Genomic DNA, 25,716 nt, shown 5'->3' on the forward strand with positions numbered 1-25,716 from the left:
CTTGCAGAATCTGCTTTAGAGGTGAGGGAAAGTGAACATGCTGCAGCACGGTGTCTCCATTGTTAAGTTCTCCTTTCATCGCAGTCTTGAGTGTAGCTATGCCTTCTGAGGGAAGGGTGCACACAGAGGCAGGGTTAAATTAAATTTCAAATGCAGTAAGAGCTCATTGATTCAAACTGCACTGTGGTGCTCAGGAAGTTTGAATTCAACATAATTAGTAATAATAAAAGCGACGAAAAAAAAAGATGATTTTTTTGATGGAATGGTGAGCGCTAGCTTTTATTGATAATGAAAAGTCTCTCGACTGCTGTCTGCTCTTCTTGTCATGGAGTGCCACTGTTGCTAGTCCATCTCGGATTGCTCCAAAGTGCCGGAAGGGACTCTTCGTCCGCTACAGAGCTGAGGAATTAGATGCTTAACATTTGACGACTTCATCACTTTCAGAAACGATTCCGGCTCATTTGCTGTTTAACCCCTGTGTTGTCATCGGTGGTGTTGATGCCTTTGTCTGCGATGCCTCGCAGAAATGGCAAGGCTGGATACGTTCTCACTTGTCTACAGTATGGTGCTCATCTTCACTACCTCAGACTTGCTCACCTTCCCTTCATCAGCCTTTCACAGAATCACCAGCTTCTCCTGGAGTGCTTTGCTACAAGACTTGCCTCATGGTGGGGATAATGCAGGGCGTCTCAGGGACATAATTGTAGAGTCAACATAAGTAGGCATTAGGAGATAAAAGGTGATATGTATACAGTGAAGACTCATTAATTAAAGCCTCATTAATTCAAGCTTTTGGATAATTCAAACTATGTAAAATATAGACCGTTAATTCGAACATGAATGGGTGGCACCACCAATAATTCGAACTATGCGCTGCCCCACCTGTGTGTCCTGGACACGTGGCGAACCAGGCAACGCTCTTGCGAGGCTTCGCCGCCTTCTAGGAGGTGATGTGAAGAGGGTAAAAATGGCGTGCGAGGTGTAAGGCTGGATAAAAAAAGGGGGGGTGGGGGGGACTCTTTCTGCGGCGGCATGGTGCTGGCAACTAGCATGATGATCTCCGAGATTTGTACCCGGCTGTTGCTTGTAATCGCTGACCTCGAAGGCTTCAGTGGCTGGCTGCGTAAGCTTTTGTTGTTGAGCGATGGATGACGCGACCAGTGGTGAGATGCAGAAAATCAGGTGCACTGCAGCATCTGTGGCACTCTGAATCTGAAAACACATGGCCGTGCACGAAACTTCGACATGTGTGAAACGAACGAATTGGAACTATTGCTTATGTATGCTTCATGTCTCTACCTTGGTTTTCTGGAGCCCTTTGCATCATGTTCCTTGTAATTGGTTACAGCCGTGGCGGTCAACCTACGCAGTGTGCCACGGCATAGTGATTTAGAAATGTTGTCTGTTTGCAGTAAATGTTGTGCCAAAACACTTCAAGAGAAGATTGAAGCCATGCATGAAGTCAGCTCTAGTGCTTTATTGAAACAGGATGTTGCCAAAAAGAATGCTCACTGGTTTGGCAGCTTGTGACTCGGGGTCGGAACGCTGGAAAGTCGGGCAAAGTATGTGCGGTTGTCCTGCCGACTTACGCTTTTCAACCTAAACGGTCGCGCAACATCCTCAACTCGCAAGTGGGAATCTGCGAGTGATGGAGGTTGTGCTATCATTTTGGTCGAAAAGCTGCTATCACACGATGGTCGCACACAGTTCTCACGCAGCTCATTTTCGCAGACTTGCGACAGTGCTCACAGGCGGTCACATGCTCTTCGCGACTCCGATGCGGCCCTGCACTATGCAAGTTTGAACGCACTGAATGCTGCCAGCCTCTTATTCACTGTTGAAGGCAATGAAGAAGCCTTCCGATAAGTTCAGGCTTTGGAACAGAAGGTGCTGGATGTTACTTTCATGGAAAAAAAGCAAAAGGTGATAAACGAGTTTTTAAAACAATAAAATAGGGTAATCTCACTATGTGATTGCTTCCCTATTGCAGTGTACCGCATATTGTGTTCACCTTCGTTAGTTTGAACTTCGGTTAATTCGAACTGCGTCGGCGGCCCCGTGAAATTCGAATTAACGAGCTTTTACCGTATACATAAAAAAAAGCATACCTTCTGCATATGCTTGATTGTCGGGGCTAGCTTTAAGGTTTCGGTCCAGCTCAGGGTCCGGAAGTAACTGCAGGAGTTTCCTCTTGCTTGACTGGGAGAATGGCTATGAATGTGGGTGACATTAGCTAGTAAAATGGCTTTGGCAGTTACCGTGTTTACTCGCGTAATCCTCGCGCTTTTTTTTCCCTGAAAATCAACGCGAAGTTTGGGGGTGCGATAATTATGCGGGGAAAATTTTCAAGCAAATGTTTCGGAGTGTTAAATGCAAAGATGAATGGGTGCAAGATCAGGATTGTCAGGTCCGCAATTGTAAATATAACGAAAACATTACTTTCAAGCGTAACTTACCTTCGTTATGAAAGTACAGGGTGAACGTAAGCTCAAGCTGCTAAAGCACTTTATTTGCCGCGCGCAACCTCCCCGTCACTACTCGCGTTGCGTATGTCCTGCAGGCAATTCTACTCTTCATCAGAGTCCGTGTCGACACTGGAATCGATGGTTTCTTCATCTTCTGATGCTTCTTCGTCGTCCCACGCCAGGTGGTCCTCGGTCACATCCAGGGCGTTCGAAATTCCTGTTTTCTTGAAGCTTCTGGCCACCATGTTTACATCAATCATCCCCCATGCCTCTGATACCCAGCTGCACAGCAGCTCCACGGACGGTCTTTTGATCTTGCCACCCGGCGTCGGAGCATGTTCACCTTCGGCCATCCATTCTGCGTACAGCCTCCGGACGTTATCTTTAAATGGCTTGTTCAAAGATACGTCAAGAGGCTGTAGCATTGATGTGAGGCCGCCGGGTATAACAGCCAGGTCCGTGCGCAGTTCCTTGAACTTCGCCCGAACCGACTCCTGAAGATGGCCCCGAAAGTTATCAAGCACGAGGAGCAACGGAAAAAGAAGCGCTCCCGGTCGCCGCCCCCACACAGTCTTCACCCAGTCCACCATAAGGTCCGCGGTCATCCACCCATTTTCTTGGACGCGCATGTGTATACCAGGGGGGAGCTTTCCTTTCGGGAGGGTCTTCCGCTTGAAAATGACGTACGGTGGGAGCTTCCGTCCGTCCGCCGTCACGCCTAGCATGACCGTGCACCTCTGTTTTTCGGCACCTGTAGTCCTGACGTGCACGGTCCGAGCGCCTGTCTGTTCGACTGTCCTGCTGCTGGGCATATCGAAATTCAGCGGATTTTGGTCCGCGTTCCCTATCTGGGAGAGCAAGAAGTTTTTCTCCTGCCGGATCCTGAAAGCGAATCGATGGAAGTCCACTATTTTCTCTTCATAGGCTGCGGGCAGGCGCTGGCAAAGCGTCGTTTGCCTCCTGAGCGAGAGTCCATTGCGCCGCATAAATCGTGTAGTGGCCCACCCGTTACTAGCGCGGAATTCTTGCACCGGGATGCCCTCCTTTCTTGCGATTACGAGCGCCTGGTTCCGTATCAAATCAATCGACACAGCACACCCATCCGCTCGTCGAGCCTTGATATATTCCAGTAAAGAGGATTCGACGGCAGGAAATTTTCCAGTCTTCGGTCCACGGAAGGCCCGGCGCGTCTTACTAGTCGTCTTGAGTTCGTCGTGCTGCCGTCTCCAATACCGGACGCAAAACTCGTTGACGCCGAAGTGTCTGCTGGCGGCGCGGTTGCCATGTTCCAACGCATACTCAATAGCTTTTAGCTTCAAAGCAGCTGTGTGTAGCTTGCATAGCGTCCCATGGCGAAGCGGCACAAAGAGCACGGTGCAACACGCAAACAAGGCAAACGAGGCCTACGAGACACCGGAGAGCTGGAGACACCTTCGCAAAATGGCGTAGTGGTGGTGAGTGGATGAGCGGTATCGGCGGTGGCAGCGGATGATAGCACAGTACCGCCGCCTAGTAGCACGCGCGCCCAACCATGGCAGTTAGTTGTGGCCGCAGTCAATAGATGGCGATCGCTACGACAAGCAGACGGCTCGCGGCAGTAATTTTGGGGGTGCGATGATTATGCGGGGAAAAAAAATTTTTCAAATTTTTGATAGCCAATGTGGAGGGTGTGAGCATTACGCAGTGCGAGCATTATGCGAGTAAATACGGTATATTTATTCCCGCTGAAATTAATTTGCCTTTTTTACGCATGGTGCACTCCACATCCTAGTAGCAGCTAGCTTGAATCATTTGATTTCTAATTGTAGTTGCATATTTTAGCGGCGAATACTTCATGCTATTTGGCAGTTACATGGGGGCATAGATGTCGCTTTCATTGATTGCTGCATAGAAATCGTACACCCAGATGTAATTTGATAGCTGGACATGTAAATCCAGCAACAGTGCTGCACTTGTGTTACAGCTGTCGCAGCTCTTAGCTTGCTGGCTCAGGTATTCTAGCGCATAAAGTTTCTTCTCCACAAGTTGCTTCTCTGCAAAGCCACAGCTTAGGAGCTCCTCCTAGCAAATGCACAGCCCTCAAGACAGGCACACTTTGACTCCCATCGCAAACTCATCTTGTGTTACATTGGCAAACAAGGTACCAATGTAATGCTGATTCTTTCTCTCACTGATCTTAAAGCTAGCTTTCGCGTCTTCATCGCGAGACTCGTGAGCTGCTAGTGGAAGCCAACTTTTGAAGAACCCGGGATCACACGGTGTGCCAGCGAGCGTGCTTTGACATAGGGTGGTTATGAACGTGGTAAGAAGGCTGTGTGGGCCTCTGAGAAAGAGAAGGCACTGAAAGAGTTTAGTGGAGTAAGGAAAGGAAAGGAGGATGAACAGGCACAGGACTGAGCGGCACAAAGCATGTACCAGTGGTGGCAGGGTGGTGGTGGTGGCCGCTGCTGTGTTGAAGACTTCGTTTGTTAAACCTTCAGAGGCTTCGTTGTGGTCGATGATGCACGCATTTCTGAGCACGATTACTGAGGTCGATGATGCACGCATTACTCTCAGACATAGTCATTGCATCCATACTTTTGCGTGCCATTTCCGTTTTTTTTTTCTGAGTCCTTGGAGCCTAAGCTGTATTTGGCTTGAACAAGTTGTGATCGCGTTATGACTTTAGTACATATTTTGTTAGCATTTTTGTAAGGTCTCAAACACTCCCAAACTCCCCCATAACTCATGGTTCTGTTAATACGTTTAAATACGGTTGTTGGGGCCTGCCCACACATGAGTGAAGTAATGAGAAGTTAGGAAATTTGCAAGTATAGGACGACGATGGCAGACACCGGGTAGAGGCAGTTGGAGGTCAGTGGGGTGATCTATTAATTTGAATTTTCCCTTTTATCCTGCAATAGACTTGCCCAACTGATGGCAATGATTTGTGAAGGCCACGCTTGGCACCCTCTGCCTTTGTCTGTTGATGAGGAGTGGGCCACTCGTGGGGTGAGCTTTTGCATATCAGTTCACAAGACACATGGCAGAGCGAGACAGTTGCCAGGACTGCAGGCGGTCAATCGCACTCCCTTAACTTCTACTTGTAAGCTGTGAGGAATTGAGTAGTAGGAGTGATTGTGTAACTTGTTGTGCTTTGTTTTTGTTTTTCAAGGTTTGTTTGTACACTGGCACGGAAAGCATGCAGATGGGGCATTTTGCATGGTTGGCTGTTATTTTTTAGTTTCTGTTGCTCTAATAATTATAGTTGCAGTATCGAAAGAATTTCAATCAGACTTGCTGGCATACGAGGTGACTGGGAGGGAGTTAATAGCATTGAGTTTCATAGAGCCAATTTGTGGTACTACCAGGATTGCTTGCCATAGCAGCTGGGCTCTTGCAGTTCTACTTAATTTTTTTTTTTTGTGTTATGTTGGTGATTGCGCATTTAGCTCTTTCAGATGTTTGGAGTACCGAGATGGAAGAAAAACTGAAAAAACATAACTTGCTTAGCATCGAAAAAGAAAAAGGCGTTTTTTACATATTGTGAATCAGCACAAAATTCTGCATGACGAGGAGTGTAACAGAGTGAAGACAAGATGAATCGACAAAATGTGACACATGCATATGCTATACACATCTTCGTCGTGTGCTCGTTTAAAAAATTATCAGTTTGTTGCAGAAATTCTGTAACCCCTTTGCATAGTTCATGAAGTAACCGGATATTGAAGATACCAATGGACTTTTGTAAAACCGTGCTCTTGTAGTACCGTAATTGCTCCAGGTCTTCTGAATGTGATACTTTGCTGGTGCACTAATTTTGGTAATTGCTTTTGTCTGTGTTTGCTTTTAATTCATTATTTCTTGTGCAGTATTGATTGACATTTTACGCTTTAGAGATTTACCTTATGCCCTAGAGCAATTTGCCTGCATGGCCACTAACTTTCGTACTGCTTGCTCCAACCTCCCGCCCATTTTTTTTAGTGAAAAATGATAACTCGAAATTGCTTATTATGCATTCAGCTGTTATGTGGTACTGGTTTTAATTTGGTTTTGAAGCTGTGTTGCATAGTTACAGCTTTCATATGCCACCATGTCTTTAACTCCTGGTGCAGCAGTGGCCATGAGCCTTGCTTGAATGAATTTATTGATAAATTGTTTCTTTTATGCTAGTAAAATTTTATTTTATCCTTTTAAGCCCTCCAAAAGTGCCCCTGTGGTTTCTGTTCAGTGTGTGCCGAGGGCATCACATGCTATTGCTGAACAGCTTCCTCCTTTGGATTCCTCTTTTGCCACGTGTAAAAAAAACAAAAAAAAACATTGCAAATATGCAATCTGCCACCGGCTAGTACAGCGAACCGAGTGTAAGACGAGGCTTCCTCCGCATACTGCATGTGCAGAGCCCAGAACGGCAGTTGTCTCTGGATTCGAGGAGGAGCAAGTCGATCGAGGAGCGAGAGGAAGAATATGAGAAGGCCCGTGCACGCATCTTCAACCAGGATGTGAGTCTTATCTCTCTCTCTGCCGCCACCCCCTCCTCCTCACTGTGAGGAAGGCAAAAACCGCTGCGCTGTACCATCAGAATGACCCGTCAAACGAGGACGTAACCTATGCCTAATCGGTGCAGTCACTTGGTGCTGTTAAGTCTGAATGTTAGTTTAGCATGCGGGTAACTTGAACACTCAATGTAGTCCCGGCAGATATGTAAAAAAATAAAGTTGCGGATCAAGTCCTATTTTATTCTCTGGTGGTTACGGACATGTGGAGCTCTAGGCTGCATCAGTTTCATTGTTTTACAGGGCTGAGGCTAGTTTCGGTAGTGAGAATCTTGGCATGCAGAGCCGTTGTAAAGAGTGCAGAATGCAAACTTAAAAGTTGCATTACGAAGAACACCTGAATTCTTTGAGATGGCAGGCGTGTGGAAAAGGAGTGCTGACTATAGGGAGTATGGATTAATTCCTTCAAACGCTAAAAAGTCCCGTCTCAGCAGGGAAGTGTCCCATGTCAAAATGAAAGAAGGCTTAATTGTCTTGAGAGGTGGGGGATATGTCAGGTTGATCATTTTAGCCAGCATATGCTTTAGATCTTCATGCTAATAACCATTACTAAACTTAACAGCTTGTGTTTGGTGGAGTGTGGCCCGAGTTGCTGCTGTACCATTAACTCTTAACCACTGCTACCTTACACAAATATCATATTTACGAAACAGGAAGACCTTGTTTTTGAACTACGTGGAAATGTGTCACTCTAACCCACATATTATTTTCATGCAGAAAACTTGAGAAGGTAAGAAAAAACATTTCATAGTATTATACAATGAATACATTCCTTTTCACCGCAGCTTGGTCCCAGAAGAAAATGCATGTAGATTTGTTGTATGTTCTAAATTAAGGAAATGCATTAACAGACTTTTCGAAAAACCTGTATAGTCTTTTACCATTACACAGGGACACTTTACAGAAAGATTGTTTGGTGCAGAAAGCCTTAGGCGCATATGTACTGTAAATCCCAGCACACGAACACGCTTTTTTTATTGTAGTTGTCTCCTACTTTCTGTTAACTAGTTACCTGATTGAGTGCATGGTGCAAGTAGTACACAGGAAGTGTATTCCTACTTGGGACACTACAGTATTCGATCAAGCGTGCACATTTCTGCGTGTTCACAAAATGACAGGGATCTCGGCTGGCTGTGCAAACAAGGTTGCCTTGGGCAGAGTAGGTTCATCTTGTCCAATAGCTGCAAACTGAGGGAGCATCAGATACGTATTGCGTTGCCGCTGACAGTCCTCTCCTCTTGATGGCTTGCTGGCTCTGCAGTTACCGGTGTTGCTGTCAGTGGTCCTAACTGCTGGTTTAATTCATTTTGTGGGGACAGGTGCTTGTCATGGCATGCTTAATCCAGGAATTGTAGAAATTATAGAATTATAGAAATGTTACAAATTTTAGAGGCGCTTTATGTAGTTGCATGGTTTTTTCTTAGGTTTCTGACATTGTGTGTATATACTAGAGCAGTTATGCAGTGGTGGGAATACTGCGCCAGTTATGCCCACATGCTTTGCATTCAGCCTGCTGCATATTGCTACAGATAGGTGGTTTTTGATGCAATTGTGCCAATATTGCGCCCAAATATTGTTCCAGTAACCAAGAACCGTGACAGATAAAGAGGCAGCAGAGGTTACCGCCTAATGTGCGCAGGCATATGACTGGTTTCTCCTCTCGATGTGCGACGAAAAAGATGGCTGACAGAAGATGGTCCTGTTTCGTTTTCTTGCCCTTTACTGCCTACTGGTTGTTAGTGCATGGTGTGCGTGCATTTTGCTCATCTGCCTATATGGCGATATCAGCACTGTCTGAAATGAACATGGCTAATGCATGCATGCAAAAAAAATGCTTTTAAGAGGTTACAGTGCTAAAGTTTGATCCTGCTAGTAGATTTATCTGGCTTTTGCGCCACACTGCCACACATCTGATAGGGTCTTTGTATTGCCATTACCGGCGAATAAGATTTTGGATGTGTTACAGCTGATAGCTCGATTTTGTATGAGCTTCCAGTTTGTTTGTGCAGTACAATCTCGTTAATTCAAACTTCCAGGGTAGAAAACAGGTATGATTAGATCAGAGTAACTAAACTGAACCATTTCCAATCATGGGGCAGCATTCTATGCTGATTGGCATGCATTGTGCACATGTGATCTCGAGCTTGTCTCGCTGCGGAACTTGTTCTGCCCCACGAGCTTAAATTATAGTTAGTGCGAGGAAATCAGTCAACCAAGTCCCCTCATCGCAAATGCCTGAAAAGGAGGCAGTGAAGGGTGTACACAACTAAGCAGAGACCATAAGCTGAGAAAAATGATGGTGCTTTTTGGTTGGGGCGAGGAGAGCGCATGTGTGACAAAATGCCTCATCACAAGAGGCGTGGTCATGTTGGACTGTTAAGAAATTGTTCGGGTTATTCGGTGAAGCCCGTGGTCCTCCCGGAACAGTCTCTGGACTGGTTGTCTATTTCTTCTTTGTGGCTTTCTGTAACCGAGTTCCTTCAGCCGGAGCGCGCGTTTGAGGGTGTTAATATAAGGACGGGGAGCGCATAGTCACGTGACAATTTTAAAATCTGGTGAGCTTTTTCTTTAGTGCAAAAGAAAAGAGCAAACATACTGCAGTTACACAGAGGGTAACGAAAATCTGCATTTCCCAATGTGGTCTGCAAGTTTTGCTTTAAAAAATTTGCACTTAAGTTAGGGTATGAAAAGTTAGATAATTTATCTTTGTTAAACAATTAAGAAAAAAAGCACATTTAGAAAATATGCAAACCTATGCAATATGACTCTATTGTAGTGAACTATGATGAACGTGCCTGAACTATGATTAACATGCCTGATGTTGCCTTCATGGCAGACGAAGAAGTTGAAGACGAAGTGCCGGCGCGCGGCTAAAAACTTCTGTCTGTGTAGACGAACTGCACTTCTGCTGCCAGCCGCTCAGCTGTTTGCGAACTGTATCGACGGGTTCACTGGTGCACGAACCTCCTTTCATTTGGTGGAGGTTGTGGTCGTCTGACGCCCTGGACCTTTGCAGCTGTATTCTCCCGCTGACCACCATGCCTAAGGACTCCATGCCTAGTCCTGCCCCACCCATCCCGACTGTTCTCTGTGCTGGAGTGTTGCGCCAGCGTTATCCCTCTGTCTTCAGCGGCACCGGCGACCATGACGTTGAGGATTGGTTGGCATCCTACGTGCGGGTGAGCACCCATGACAAGTGGAATGATGCACTGAAGCTCAACGTCACATTCTATCTTTCGGACGTTGCCAACCTATGATTCTGCAACCACGAAACTGACATAACCACTTGGTCAGCCTTCAAGACCAATTTTTCTGATGTATTCAGCAGGCTTGCGGTGCGCAAGCTGCGCGTGGAACAATGCCTGCAAAGCCGGGCGCAACTGCCTGGTGAAAATTTCACCAGCTACATAGAGGACGTTGTGAACCTTTGCACACACGTGGATGCCTCTATGTCTGAGTGCGCCAAGATTGACCGCATTATGAAAAGCGTTAACAATGCATTCCAGATGCTTCTGGCACGCAATCCCACCACAATCGGCGACGTCATAACCCATTGCCAGAACTACGGCGAATTCCGGAAGCGACGCATCCTCACCCGTTCTCCGCTCTCGCAGCAGGAGTCTCTTGCTTCCCCCACGCCTGACACCGACCCGGCGCAACTGCTACCTCAGATCAAGCAGCTTGTTCGAGAGGAAGTTGCGCGTTAGCTTTCATTGATGCCCTTCAGTCCCGACGCTGCGTCTCCTCAGGTGGCGCCATTGCAGGAGGTCATCCGCCATGAAGTTGCCGAGGCTCTTCCCACTGCACATCCAGTCGCTTCGGTTGCTTCATTCACTTATGCCGAGGCTCAGTATCGCCAACCACCTCAGATTCCCACCCGGATGACCTACGCAGAAGTGGCGGCGCACTCCGTGCCCATGGCTATTCCACCCCCTCAGCCCGTCCTGCGCCCAGCCCCGGCTCTATGACCTGTACTGGTTTCTCCTCCATCCCCGCAGCGGCCTTACAACCCGTGGCGCACATAGGATAACTGCCCAATCTGTTACTCCTATGGGTTCCCGGGACATATCGCCCGCCACTGTCACCGTCTTGTGGGGGCCTCACCAACTATCTCAACCTCTGTGCATCCATCTCAGATGCTGCATTCGGCTCCTCCATCCTTGCCTCTGGACGCATACACCAACAACCGTTGTCCTTACGAGACCCGACGTTCTCCATCACCACGTCGCCACTCACTGTCAGCACTGCCCTCCTTCCTTTGAAGAGGGAAACTAAGTTCCGCAGTTCCGGTGGCAAGAACTTTCTTGCGGGCTGTTCGAAAAGCTCAAGGCCTCCGTTTTCCCCACGCAACTTCCTTCAGGTCATCGTCGACGGACTGTCGGTACATGCGCTTATCGACCCAGGTGCCTCGGTATCAGTGATTCATGAAAAACTGTGCCGCCGTTTGCGCAGTCACGACGTCATTTCCGGGTCTCTCGCTCCGCACCACTAGTGAACAGCACGTTGCCCCTCTGGCACAGCGTGGGTCTTCATTGACGATATATTATATACAGTCGAATTCTTGGTGCTGTCCTCATGCTCACATGACGTCATTCTCAAGTGGGACTTCCTGTCACAAAACAACACCGTCATTGAATTGCGCCCGTGGTGAAGTTGAATTTCCTGCTTTGTCTCACAAGCTTACTACTGAAACCTCTGCCCCCTGGCCACTCAAGGTTACCATCGTTGAAGATGTCGAAGTTGCGCGGGAAGCATCTGCCCTTTTATCCCTGCCGTGCCATGCCACGTCAGATGGCACTGTTTTATTTACGCCGTCTGCTTCCTTTGTACGCCGCAAGGAACTGCTGCTACCTTCTGCTGCCCTCGATGTCTGCCAAGGTGTCACAAAGATGCTGCTCTACAGTCCGTCCCCATGTCCCGTTACCCTGCTATATGGTGAGTCCCCTGGATGCATTCAACCTGCCTGCCTTCTCTCTGGCCTCAATGTCCACGAGGTAGCCAGCAGTCCCTCAGTAAACTCCATGCATTCTGAGCCCGCCACTGAGCCTGACAAACTTTGTCGTGCCGCCATCGATGATAATCTTCCGTCCACCTACTGTGAGCAGCATTCAGCCCTTCTCCACACGTTCCACCACGCTTTCGATGCAGCCCATCGACCTTTAGGCTGTATATCAACCATGGCTCATCGCATTGAGGCCGGCTCTCACCTGCCTTTTTGGCAGCGGCCCTATCGCGTGTCTGCGACTGAGCGTCAAGTGACAAGTGAGCAAGTTGCAGACATGCTGTATCGTGGCATCATCCGTCCCTCTCACAGCCCTTGGTCTTCTCCAGTGGTGCTGGTCAAGAAGAAGACGGTTCCATCATATTTAGTGTCGATTACTGGCGACTCAACAAAATTACCCACAAAGACAATTATCCGCTCCCCCGCATCAACGACACTCTTGATTGTCTCCAAGGTGCAGAGTACTCCTCCCTTGACTTGCGTTCAGGCTACTGGCAGGTCCTGATCTCCGTCGCTGACCGTGAGAAGACTGCATTCGTTACCCCTGATGGCCTTTACAAGTTCACCGTTATGCCATTCGGCCTGTGCAACGCGCCAGCCACATTCGAAAGAATGATGGATAGCGTCTTACTCAAGCTAAAGTGGCACATTTTCCTCTGTTACTTGGACGACATCATTGTCTTTTCAGTAGATTTCTCCACTCACCTCACTCGCGCCTGCCGCAGGTTGTGACTTGCCTCACCGACACCGGCCCGCAGCTTAATCTGAAGAAATGCCACTCCGGCGCTCGGCAGCGAACCATTTTGGGTCACATTTTGTCTAAGGAAGGCGTTCTCCCTGACCCGGCCAAACTCCACGCTGTTGCGGAGTTTCCTAAGCCGACATCAATCAAGCAGCTTCGGAGCTTTATCGGTCTGTGCTTCTACTTTTGGCGCTTCGTCTGCAGTTTTGCGTCGATCATTGCGCCACTCACGAAACTGCTTGGAACCAACAACCACCTGTCCGCTTAGTCATTTGAATGCGAAGACGTGTTCACCACGCTGCGCCATCTTCTCACCTTGCTGCCCATACTTCACCACTACGACCCGACAGCCCTACCGAGGTACATAAAGATGCAAGTGGTGTCGGCCACGGAGCTGTCCTGACTCAGCGGAAAGGTGGTTTTGAGGAATACGTAGTTGCATATGCGATTCGGGGGCTCAGCAAGGCTGAGTGCAACTATTTCGTTACGGAGAAGGAATGTTTAGCGACCGTGTGTGGGGGCTCACGAAATTTCGACCCTATCTGTACGGCTGCCAGTTTGATGTCGTCACAAACCATCGCGCGGCCGCCACGCCAGATGGGCTCTCCGCCTTCAGGAGTTCGACATCTGTGTTCTATATCGCTCTGGCCGCAAGCACATGGGTGCCGACGCTCTCTCTTGATCTCCTCTTCCCAGCACTGCTGCATGCTCATCGGTGCCAGATTCTGTCCTCTCTCCTCTTACCGCCCCTGATATGTCTGCGGAACAGCGAAAAGACCCGTGGCTTGCGTCGATAATCTACGTCTTGACCAACGCCCACACCGTTGTGCCTTCGCACACTCTCCGCCGCCAAGCATCACATTTTGCCCTCCGCAATGGCCTGCGATACTGCCGTAACTGTGCGCCAGATGGTCGTCGGTGGCTCCTTGCGATTCCTCACCATTTACGTTCTGAGATCTGTGCCTCGTTTCGCGCTGACCCTCAGTGCACACACGCTGGTGTGTTGAAGACTTTGCAAAGAATCTCTAAACGTTATTATTGGCGGGGAGATGTGGGTACATTTGCCAATACGTCCACTCCTGCATCGCCTGTCAGCAACGTAAGTCTCCCGTGCACCGTTCGAGCGGCCCCTTGCAGCCAGTACCATTGTCAAAGGATGATTTATTACACGCACTCACAGAGTCCCTCGTGCCGGAGTCCCCAATTAGTCATCCGCAGTTCACGCACCGTATGCAACGCGCACCGAGCTCACACTTGGGCCCACTTCGACCACTCCACTCGGATCACTCCCGCGCTGCCCGCGCACCGCTCGCGCACATGCCCGCCATAGCCAACATCGCGTCCCTTCCCTCTCCAGTGTTGTCAGCCGTCCCTGTATGTCCCCTGATGGCACCACCCGCACTGGCCCTTACACCATGCCTAGCCCGCCCATTCGATCGTGTTGGAGTCGACCTCTACGGCCCGCTCCCCTGCACGTTCTCTGGGAACCGCTGGATAATTGTTGGCGTCAACCACTTAATCCAATATGCAGAGACCGCTGCCGTACCCACTGCCACTGCTCGCAACGTTGCCCTCATCCTGCTGCACAATTTTGTTCTTCGCCACGGTGCGCCACGCGAGTTGCTTAGTGCCCGAGGTCGTGTATTTCTTTCACACATGGTGGAAGCCCTCCTCAAGGAGTGTCGCATCATTGATCGGACCTCCACTGCCTACCACCCTCAAACTTACGGGCCGACTGAGCGCTTTAATCGCACTCTCGGTGAGATATGCTCACCATGTACATCTCGTCAGATCAGTCTAACTGGGACACTGTCCTTCCTTTTGTGACGTATGCATACAATGCCACCATTCAGTCAACCACTGGATTTTCCCCTTTCTATCTGTTTTATGGGCGTGTGCCGTCCTCCACAATGGACACGATTTTACTGTACACTCCGGACGCCTCTGAACGCACGCCCCTTTCCGAACTCGCCAAGCATGCCGAGGAATGTCGCCAACCCGCCTTTTTCATATTCCTGTGCTGCCACCTCGCGTACAACGCTGGAAGCTCACTGGAAGGGTACTGTGCGCCCAACTCGGCCGGACTGAGTGCCGCTGCGGAGCACGTTTTGTTGGAATCTGTCAACGATGGCGTGTCCTGGGCAGCACCTGGTACCTGGAGGATTTCTAGGATTGACTGATGGCTGGGTGCGAAGAAGCAGGCTGTAGTGCCCACCGAAGAGCAAATTCTTCAGTATCTCCGATCAACCAGCATGGGATGCGAACGCCAGCTGAGCAAGGGCCGCCGCTTCAGAGATGGATACATTCGGAACATAATGTTCAATGAAATATCCCCGATCAGTGAGGTTGGCGTTTTCCGTTGTGTATGCCTGCCATCCATTAAAAGATGGATACTACATCGTGCACGCCGTAGCACAGAAAACAACTGGGGACAACAGTTTTCACAAGCAATCGTGCTCAAGCCCTGCCGAATAGCTACACGAGCTATAATAGCACAATCGTACTCGCAACATGGCAGCTCTGCTAGCATTTCAGTTTATTTTCCCACAGTACACCGCTGCATAGGTTAAACAAGCATGCGCATCCATAAAGACGAGCGCGAGGGGCGCACATTGAGTCATTCCGGCGATACCATGCAGCGCTCTTCATCATGGATATGATGCGAACACACGCATAACGCACCTTCTTCTTCTTCTGCCTCTTAATACATGGCACATACCCACACCGGGGGATTGGCCAGGGTGTAGTGGCATAAACAAGGAAATTTCAATGGGAGATCATGACAAAATTCTAGCACCATGTGTGAATGCTCTCGTAGCTTCTTTTTCGTTGTCCGCTTCATCGCGCGTTGAAAGCGGCTCACAGCACTTGCCCATTCCGCCGTCTTGCTTGAGAAAGCAAAAAGCGTCGGAACGAAGTCTAAATGCCGCGGTGACATACGAGGCCTTCCTGACCATGAATAAACCCTTTCATGATAGAATGCACATGCATTTAAACGCAGTACCTCGTCCGTACCTGTCACAAAGTGATTCACGCACAGTCTTGACGTGCTTGACGGTGCCCAAGGGCGGCCACGATCGTCGAGCCGGCGAACTGCTTTTATCCACGCTTCGCGTCAAAGACGGTCCCGGGAAGCGTTCGGAAAGCGAAAAAATCCGAGTTTGCTTCCCTTTGCATATTGGGCATTGCATCCGTATGCAACACATGTCGTATGCATCGCCAAATGCGTCGCGCTGAACGCCCGACGGCTGCAGCAACGCACCCTGCGTAAGAAGCCGGTTTGTTTGCACTTCCACGGCCGGTCTCGAGTGGAGCGCGCGACCTTTCCAATATGTTTCGTGACACCGCCGCCAGGGGATGGGCGCATGCGCAGTCGCGTCGTGAAAAAGGCGGACTGGCCCGTTCTTTCACCTCGGTATTCCATTGTCGCCGAAAGCATGAACACGATGCACATCAAACCCCACATGTTTTCTCTCCTGGATCACACTACACCGGGATAGTCTTCTAAATTTCTCACAGAATATCATGGCCCTTACCATGTCGTCGAGTCAACGTCCCCGTCAATTATATTGTAGAGCCGCTCACACCCTCTTCGGACTTGCGTCGTCGCAGCCGTGCATTTTTACCTTATTTCTCTGTGTTGGGCTCCTGCTACAAAACACGAAGCTGCTCCAAATTGAATTTTCACTTGCTACAAAACCTGCTCCGAAAGTCTCTTGACCATTCCTACCACTGCTTATGCGAACTTGTGAAACTTACCTGGGCTACAAAAATTTCCATGAGAAAGGGAGGTACCCTGAGGAAAAGTTATTCTTGATTTGAAAGAATTTTGTAGGAGTGCAGTTTCTTGTCCCTTTGCTTTTTCAACATATTGATGTCCGGATGATTCTAGCATTTTGCCCATTTCCGGAGCTCTACACCTGTCTGGTGCACACCAGCACATTCGTGGATAAAAATGAAGCACTTGAAGAATATTCTGTTTACTACCGTATTTACCCAAATGCAACACAACCACGATTGCAATGTGAGGGTCGGCTTCAGGGGCACGAAAGGGGAAAAAAACAAAGCACGATTTTAATGGAAGGGTCGGCTTTGTGAGCGCATAAAGGAAAGAAATGAAGGAACAGGGATGTAACTTGAGGAACGGTGCCGCAGTATACGGAAAGATGAGTAGCCACACAAAAGGTTATCAGATATGGCTGATATGAGGATAAGTGCGGTGTCCCACCTCACCATGAACATATCAACTGTGTGCTTTAGACTCTTCGTCAAAGAAATGAAACTTTTTCCGGCTGCAGGGGTCGCTGCAGTGGCTGCAGTGGTTTGATCCCAGCTGCAGTGGTCGCATTTCGATGGAGGCGAAATTCTAGAGGCCCATATGCTGTGTGATGTCAGTGCACGTTAAAGACTCCCAGGTGGTCTAAATTTCCGGAGCCCCTTGCTATGGCATCCCTTATAACCTGAGTCGCTTTGTGACATCAAACTCCCATAAACCCACTGTCCAGACAGTGAGTTTCCTTATTAACAAAACATAAATACATTGAAAAAGGTTGGTCCTCCTGGCAAACTGGCCGTATTAACGGGGGTTGTATTAATGAGGCATGGCTGAAGGTTTAGCTACCACTTCCATGGAACATGTTCCCAGCTTTGCGTCTCAGTGCATCCAATACCTTGGAACAACATGTGCATTGACTCCTGTTATGAGGCAGAGAACACCAATGATGTATGACACAATGGCAGCAAAGTGTGCAGAATATATCTCGTCCTCCATTTGGTACATTTTATAAAGCTATGGCTTGTTCATAGCTTTTTTGAGGTACAGAGGTATTGTATATACTTGCGCAATGAACCCACTCGCATAATGAACCCCCCCCACTTTTGTCGATGATAATTTACTTTTGTTTAAAACCATGGGCTTTTCGTACGGCGTTTCTCAGTTTTTGAGCGTCTGCAGCGCAGACCTTGGCAGCGAGCCGAGATGCTGCGCACCGATAACATCATGGCATGCTTGTTCATCTTTTGAGGAGAGATCGTGTGAAAAACCACGGGGGGGGGTGCTTGGCAGAGCGCCAAGATGTTGTGCACCCTTGACAGAAGCGCTAGTGGGCGACAGCTTCCCAGCCCGGTGGCCCGGCTGTGCTACTGTGTGCTTAGAAAGCCGGCGAACACTCAAGCATCGGAGAGGAACGTAGCAGTTTAAACCAGAACGCTATAATACATCCTCTATACTGAAATGCTACGAAGGAAGCAGGGTCTTTAGACCCTCAAGCAATTTGGCGAGCTCGGGGTCTGGAGCGAAAATGCCTAACCCTTCACCGTCCTGCGTGTTTTTTTTCAGCCTCGCGTAAACAACGCGCACCCAACCTTAAGGGCCGGTTTTTCAGCATGTTCGCTTTATCTCGCTGCGATTTGCCGGTGCCACCGGCTATCACAAAATCGTCGCATCGTGCTGTGGTACAGCAAACACCTTTTAAAATGAACAATACTAAACACCGGCAACACGAACGCTCCTGACCGTGTGCTTTTATTGATGGTGGATGAACAAACGGGCGGGCGGGCTGATGCATGATATGAAATTTCGACCCTCCCAAAAAAATTTGTTGAAACTTTTTTTTCACGTAATGAACCTCCCCACAAATTGATGACAACTTTTCTGGAAAAAAGTGGGTTCATTACATAAGTATATATGTTACCCCAGTAGACATGGCGTAAACAACCTGAAAGTTCTAAGGCTTGTTGCTTTATTCGAAATATAGTGAAAAACTTTCACCTCCTTTTTGTGTACTTTGCACTGGAGAAAACGTCTTCTCCTTTGTGGCTGTGGTTATGGTGGTGGTGTGTTTGAGTGTATAAATGTCTTGCTGCAACCAGTAGAAGTAGTACATTTCATTGTGCAGTGTTCCTGCTGGGCTGTATTTACTGTGTACTGCAGCGTATATGAGTCAAGCTGACTCCGAATATATGTGAACTCCCCAACTCGCAACAGTCTCTGGCCCCCCCAAAAAAGGAAGGTAACTCCAAATATAGGTCAAAAGGAAGTGACAAACAGTGTCTAGCACGTGACCTTCTGTCCGGCTGCTGAGACATGTTGATGTTGAGGAAAGCTGCAGGATGAGAAAAAATTGTTGGCAGAACAGCAGTGTCAGGTTCTTTTCCCTATCTTTACTCATTTCTTCTTCCTTATTTTTCCCTTTTACTGGTGCTAACTGTTGTATTAATGTGTAAACTCTGCAAGTTACCCTGTCTTGTGTGAAAGCATGGCATGGTGCTTTGTCCAGCTTTCTGCACTAACTTCTCAATCCTCTCTGACCCTTACTTTCAGTTCTTTTCATGGTCCCAATAGATTGTGGATGGTCGTGGCTTGCCACAATTTGTACTTGTTTGCTTGAGCGCCGCTAGCTTTACAAACATTTATGTTCATGTTGCTGAAAATTGGGGGATTTCAATAAACGTTTAAATTGATTGCTATTGGACTCTTGCCAGTGAGTTGTTTCAAAGAATCAGGCTATTCATACTGCTTTCTTTTTCTTCCTGCCCATGGCTTTGCTCTCGAAATATGCTATGGTGGTTGGTGCTCCCTAAAAACTAAAAAAAAAGGGGGGGAAGAAGGGAGATAGAGGAGGGGGCAGGCTGGGGACTGTTCTCTCCCTATGCATGACGCTTTCCCTCTCTTGCTTGCTTCTGCTGCCCCTGCTGCTGCTGCTGCCCCTTAGGAAGGGGTTGGGGATTCCCCTGCCAGCCGGAGCAGCCAGGAGGAGCTCCAGTGGAGTGGGGACAACCGCCCCTGGAGCAGCACAGATTCGGACTCGTCGGAGCGGCGCCGGCACTTGGGGGCGCGCCTGCTGCTCGCCCCCAAGGCGGCCGAGGGGGCCACTCAGGTGTGCGCATGTGCTGCACTGCCCCCTTCCTTCCCCTCTTTCCCGCACTCGTGGCCTCCTTCTGGTCATGCAGCATCCTCCTTGTTGAGCGCACCCTGCAGGAATAGAACAAGTGATTGGCCTTCTCCTGAACCTTACCATTACATGGCTGCAAAGCAATGCTGTATGGCCGTTGTTCATATTTACAGTTGCAGCAGGCTCTGTCCTTGCCTGGTTGAAAGGGTCCCTGAATCATGTCTGCTTGAACATATTCACTGCTAAACCCCACTTTGAAGGCAGTGTCCTGGGAACCTGTTCCTGCGGGAACTGTGCGTTTGGAGCAACTCTGCTCTTGTGACTGCAGCCTCCTTCTGGTTTTTTACCCAGCACTACAGTGTACTTAGCAGGTCCAGATATTCAGGCCGATGTGAGCCAACATCTGAGCCCAAAATTAGTTTCTTCTACATACATGATGCCACATTCTGATGTCCTGTCTCTTCATCAGTGTCACCCTTTCCTACCTACCAGTGACAGCACGCTCCAGGCATTTAACTATGCCATAGTCGTGGTGGCATTGGCATTAAGAAAGGAGATAGCCATTGCCAGAAAGTGTGCGCGACCTTTCATTTCTATTTGGGGGGTTTTTAATGAGCACGTGCAGTAATAAATACTTTAGGTGATGTTTGGCTTAGGCTGTAGACGCTGCCCTTGTCAATTTAAAAGGTTGACAGCTGTTTAGGGTCTTAGTGAAACTACAAGCTGTGAGTAATTATTCTTACACATGGGATACTTAGAGGACTCTACAGCATTGCCCTGTAGCCATGTGGGGGTTGTGTCACACTCAGCTACTCTGCTGCATTCTTGGGCTTTCCAGCTGTGGATAGTAGCTGCTTTTGCAAGTGGGAAACCTGGTTGCCATGATTTTCTGCATGTGCCTCGGCAAAGTTGAGCCAACTGCAGCTTGGTCTTTGTGAGGTGGTTGCGTGAGGCAATATTTTTTGCAGCAGAATAGACCCGAGTTGGGTTCAGGCATGTATGCTGGTGTATCACTGGGCCAAGTTAGTCAAAAGAGAAAGCAGAGAAACTTGTAACTGATTCCACTGCCCCATGTCTGCAGTGCCTTTATCAAAATTTGTTTGAAATGGGTGTCTCTGGAACTGGTCAAGAAAAGTGACCTGTAAATCAAAGCTCTGACTAGGTGTTTCGAAAATAAGCCCCTGAGCTATTTGTTAGTAGCCTTAAAAGCAATGATCGGTTGTGTGATACATAAAAAAAACAACCTAAGGCCAGTCTGGAGGCAATGCAACGGGACTCATAGGAGGGCTACATGCACTCGGTCAAGGTGAAGCATTGACTGGGCATGAATTCATTTGGGGGAAGCTGTTTAATTAGATTCCTCCCTCTCGGAAGGTGGCTATTTGATATTGCATGCTTTTATACAAGAGCACTGGGACTGTGCAATCAACGAACAGCCTGCACATCTTATTTGACCCGCTGTGAGCACAACCCTGAAGCATGCCATGACTACTGGTTAGGTTGTGCACATCATTCAGAGATACCTAATTTTCTGGAAAGTTTTTTGATAATAAAGTACTGTAACTTCTGCTCTTCGCCATTAGCATATGGGTCTGGCTTGCCTCTTTTTGTGGGTAACAAGACAAACAAGCCTTTGTACTGGCTGAATGTGATATTGCTCATGCTGTGTAAAGAGCGACTTCATAGATGTTTATTTAATCCTTTTTCTGATTAGGTGTGTTGTAGCCTCTTAAACTCCTCAGGGAAGGTGATACAGTGCAGTACTATCTATAGCTATGCACCATTTTTCTTATGGAGGGGTTGCTTCTTAACAGTGTTACCCTTTTAGACATTATTGACCATACAGTAACGTAGCTGCCTAGCTTTAGGGTGGCAATGTGGTTTGGGCTGTGAAGTGGCCATTGTGCTTACCAAGTTTCTCAACATGGATTTTGCTTTTGCATGCTGCTGTTCTATTTTGGAGAGCTGCTTGATGCCTTTCTCAGCTTGTTACTCTCTGTTAGTGCGCTTGACGTCCCCTGCTTTCTGAGAAGAAGCATGTGCTTGGTTCAGTGTCTAGGTAGTATAGAAACATGTTTGTACCAGAGTGGGTGCTTACCTGTGTAACCCCCTGATGCTGTTGTGGGTCACAGGACGTGGGTCGCATGGCTAATGGTTGCTGCAATGGCTGCCTTGCAGGGTGAGCCAATGGCAGGAGGCAAGTTCTACTCAGTGCTGACCAAAGGGGGCCCTGGCGGCCCAGCGGTGACCAAGGCGAGCAGCTTCGGAGGTGTGTCCCTGCTGCATCGGGACTCCAGCCTCACGGAAGCCCGCAACGCCGCCCTCAGGGCAGTCAAGGCTGGTCAGTGCTGCCGTGTGCTATTTGAATAAGGCATGCATGTCGAGTTTTTTTTTACAGCGGCAGTGGTTTAGGACACATTTCCTGGCTCTGTGGCGTCGGCGTTGCTGTAACTTAAAACAGAAAAAAGGAAAGGGGAGTGGCGCTGCGCACTGTCGCATGGTTTAGCATGGTGCCCTCTCTGCGCAGTGTAGAGATGTAAAATTTGAAGGAATTTTGAAAGCTGGGAAAAAAGTTTTCTCTAAATTTTCTTCAGAAAAATATGAAACTGAAAAAAAAAGAGAATGCACAGTTTTGTTAAGCACATATATTTTGTAACTTACAAATAAGTAAAGAATCATATTTTTGCTCAAAAACAAAGATGCCGCGCAGGCTTTTCAGGAAAAGATGGTGACGCATTGCACACAGTACAGTCGATGCAAAGCATTGCATCAGTCTGACTCATCACTGCTATGTAAGGAAATACCTATTGTACAGCTTTTTCCGTGTTAAGGTTGGAGTGCAAGTGTACAAGTTTTTGTATGTGCTCTCGAGATAGACTCTTGTGTAGGTTCGTGTGCACATGACCAGATTCTTTCACATGGCGCAGATGATGAGGAATTTCTTAGTAACCAACATTTGGTTACCAACAGCAGTTGGTTGCTACTAAGACATTGCCACCTTGTGGACGGCTGCAGATGCTTAGCAGACTCCCAAACAGCTCATTTAGACCAAATTTTACACTGCATAGTGAGGCGGTACTGTGTAGAAAACTCCGCTTGAAAATTTTGGCAGTTTTGAGTGCGCTAGCACTTATAATTGTCATTCCCTGCATTTAGCTGTTGTGTGCTTGTCTGAAGTGTGCTGCTGGCTGGTTGCCCTGCTGCCAGAAATTGTGAAACATGACCTGCTAGTGCACATATTTGCATTTGGCATAATTGTGCAAATTGGATCTTTTTTTTTTTTATCTTGTAGGCCATGAAAAAAAAAGGGAAAAAATGTTTTGCCCCAATTTTACAATTTTTTTTCAGGTCCTTACATTTCTAGCTGTGGCGCAACCTAGTGCTTGTGCCATTCGTGCCTTGAATGGCGAATTTAGCACCGCATGTAGCTGTCGCTGGCTCTTACTTTAGGGAGACGTAGCAACGTGACGATGAAGAATCGCTGGGTCAGCTGGGCGTGCACATGGTTGTTGTAACCATGCAAACGGCGCTGCCAGCCTTGGCATGAACAAGTTACAGAGAACAGGTAACCATGGAGTGCAAGCTTCCGCCATGTGCTAAGATAGGCTGTTTTTATTGGTCGCACTGAGTGGCGTCATTGGGAGAGTGAAATGGGAATGGTAAGCTGCGCGAAAATCAAGTTGAGGGCAGTATTTCTTTGCTTGTATTTTGAAATTTCTTCATTGAATAACTCCCGTTCCTATGCATCGATTCTCGTAATTCTTTTTGAGTCAGCATCTGTGTGACATAAAGAATCCATCTGAAGCGTAACCGGCATCCGTTCAAGCGGTGTTTCACAGCCCCTTTAAGGCTTTTGCAACGTGCACGATAACTGTGTTGCTTCACTAAAAGTGTAACTGCAGTGGGAAACACCAGTGAATGTCACAGCCCTTGTGCATTGATACAGTAGCATGAGCAAATGGATTGTTGTTTGTGGGCTGGTGATCCATGTTGCTACAATGAATTGGTTTGGAGTCTCAGGTGCTGTTCTTTCTTTCTTTAGTTATTTATTTATTTATTTATTTCGCATGAATCTTGGTGGAGCTGACACCTTTGTTTACTCCAGACATAGCAGACCTGCACACGAGGGGCCATTGTATTGAGAGACACTGACAGAGGTGCAAGTATCAAGCGCCAGTCATCAGAAGAATGAAGCTAGGCACTGTGCCACCCGAATGCTGGGACAGCATGTCTTGAGTGTTGATGCCTGCCACATGTGTTTCATCCATGTGGTTATCCTGTTCACTTCTGTATGTTTTATGTATGCTAGCCTTAATTGAAGCTTCGGGCTTGACCGACAAATTTGCTTATTGTAAAGAAGTTCCTGAAACTGCCTCCTCCTCTCTTGCAGGTGTCTTGCTTGCAAAGGTGGTAGTGCACCATTAATGATGATGTGCTTTTGCTCTCTCCGCAGACTCGTTCAACGTGAGTTCGCTACCGACGGTGGTGCAGGCGCCACCGCCTGTGGCGACTCCCCCAGTTGAGGTGCAGCCGCTTCCTTCGTCGGCTGCGCCAGAGTCTGCACCTGCAGTGATGGCCCAGGGTGCTGAAGAGGCGGGCCCCGTGGCTGCCCCTCAGCCTCCTCCTCCGCCACCGGCACCTCACCAACCGGCCACTACCCCCGTGCCACGGCCACAGCTCTACGTGGCACAGGTGAGCACTTCTGCCAGCTACAGTCATCACCGCACTTTTGCATTGTCCAGTGTTTTTTGTGAAGCAAGATCTGAGTATTTTTCAGTTTCTTCTAACAAAAAATTTTAATTCTTTTCTCGTCTTCCAATTACTGTTCTTGTAGATCTGGTTTCTCTGGAGTTTGTAGCATTGGGAGGTGTGGTTTGGAGCCACCAGCTGAAGAGCATTGCCCACGATGCATTTTTGGAGCAAGTAGCATTGAGGGTAAAGCTAGCAGCAGTGGCTATGTGTTCCAGTCTCCTGATAACTGCAATTCCTTAACACAGTCTGATCGCTTCCATGAGGAACCTTCTGGATGTGCACGCTTCTGAGTGCACTTGGTGTGCGTGTGTAGTTAGCCTCAAGGGGCCAGGTGTGGGCACTGTTGGGACTGGGTTAGTGACATCGGGCCTTCGGGTTCATGTCGTGCCCGAGGAAATGGAGATGCAAACATATGCGGGAAGACAAAAAGCTTTATGTACAGAAGGGTACATCTTGCAGGTTGTGGACAGGAGAGAGCTGATGAATGCTGGCGGTGCCCTGTATAAGTGGAGCAAAAGTACCCCAGGTCCCCCCACATTGTCCCTGTGCTATCGCGTCACGTGAAGAAGCCGTGGGAGAGAGTCAGGAGGGCCACCTGGGTTTGAAGGGCAGCTTGGCATGGGTTTGTTTACAAGCGACGAGTGGCTCTCTGGAGGGGGCATCCGAACTGCTGGGAACAGGCCATTGCGCCAGTCTCGTTCTTCCTGCCAAGTTGCTCCTTGCATAGCATTCATGTCGGGTTACATTTGAGCAAAACATTATGGTGAGCGTCGCTGAGAATGTGTCGTCTTTTTGCCTCGTATTTTGACTGTTCAGACAACAAGACTATTGCCAGTGTGAGGCTTTTACTGCTGAATGCTGCTGAATGCAGCCATCGAAGTAGCAAAAGTTGCTGAGAGAGCTTTGTTCACAGGTGTGCGCAATATGTGGTGTCAGATTGAAAAACGCACTAGCCAGGCATCTCGGCACTCTAAAGCATGAAACCACAAAAACAAAAAGGGCCAGCACTGAAGCATTTGGGCTTTTGCACTTCCTTTCATTGTTATTCTGTGCCTAAAACAAAGGGTGGGGGGGAGGTGTGGTCAGGTCGTCAACGTTTTGTTCACCTGGCTATAACCTGTGGGCCCTAATGGGCTCTTCGCATCTTCACTCTGTCCTTGTCTGAACAGCGAGTTTCTATATTGATGAGACGTAAATATATTAAAAAATTTTGCTCCCTAGAGAAATCATCTGACATGACTGCACACGATCGAAGATGGTCTTGTCATTCAATGTAGTGGCATGGCCTCAGCATTGTTTGAAATTAGGTGCCTTATGCCATTGCAGT

General features: G+C 48.3%; 1 protein-coding gene across 27 annotated transcripts in view; it reads left to right on the top strand.

The window, feature by feature from the left end:
* The window catches only part of LOC144093980 (uncharacterized), a 97,709-nt gene that overhangs the window by 21,492 nt on the left and 50,501 nt on the right, over positions 1-25,716 (top strand). For 12 of the 27 annotated variants that reach the window (XM_077627782.1, XM_077627778.1, XM_077627779.1 and 9 more), the window contains 4 exons: positions 6,845-6,946; positions 19,458-19,622; positions 21,816-21,978; positions 24,091-24,329. In XM_077627782.1, coding sequence (XP_077483908.1) covers positions 6,845-6,946; positions 19,458-19,622; positions 21,816-21,978; positions 24,091-24,329 — 669 coding nt within the window. The remainder of the gene's footprint in view (positions 1-6,844; positions 6,947-19,457; positions 19,623-21,815; positions 21,979-24,090; positions 24,330-25,716) is intronic. The other 15 variants (XM_077627794.1, XM_077627786.1, XM_077627787.1 and 12 more) reach the window with 2 other exon arrangements.

Source organism: Amblyomma americanum, chromosome 6 (assembly GCF_052857255.1).
Source record: "Amblyomma americanum isolate KBUSLIRL-KWMA chromosome 6, ASM5285725v1, whole genome shotgun sequence".
Classification (NCBI taxonomy): Eukaryota; Metazoa; Arthropoda; class Arachnida; order Ixodida; family Ixodidae; genus Amblyomma; species Amblyomma americanum.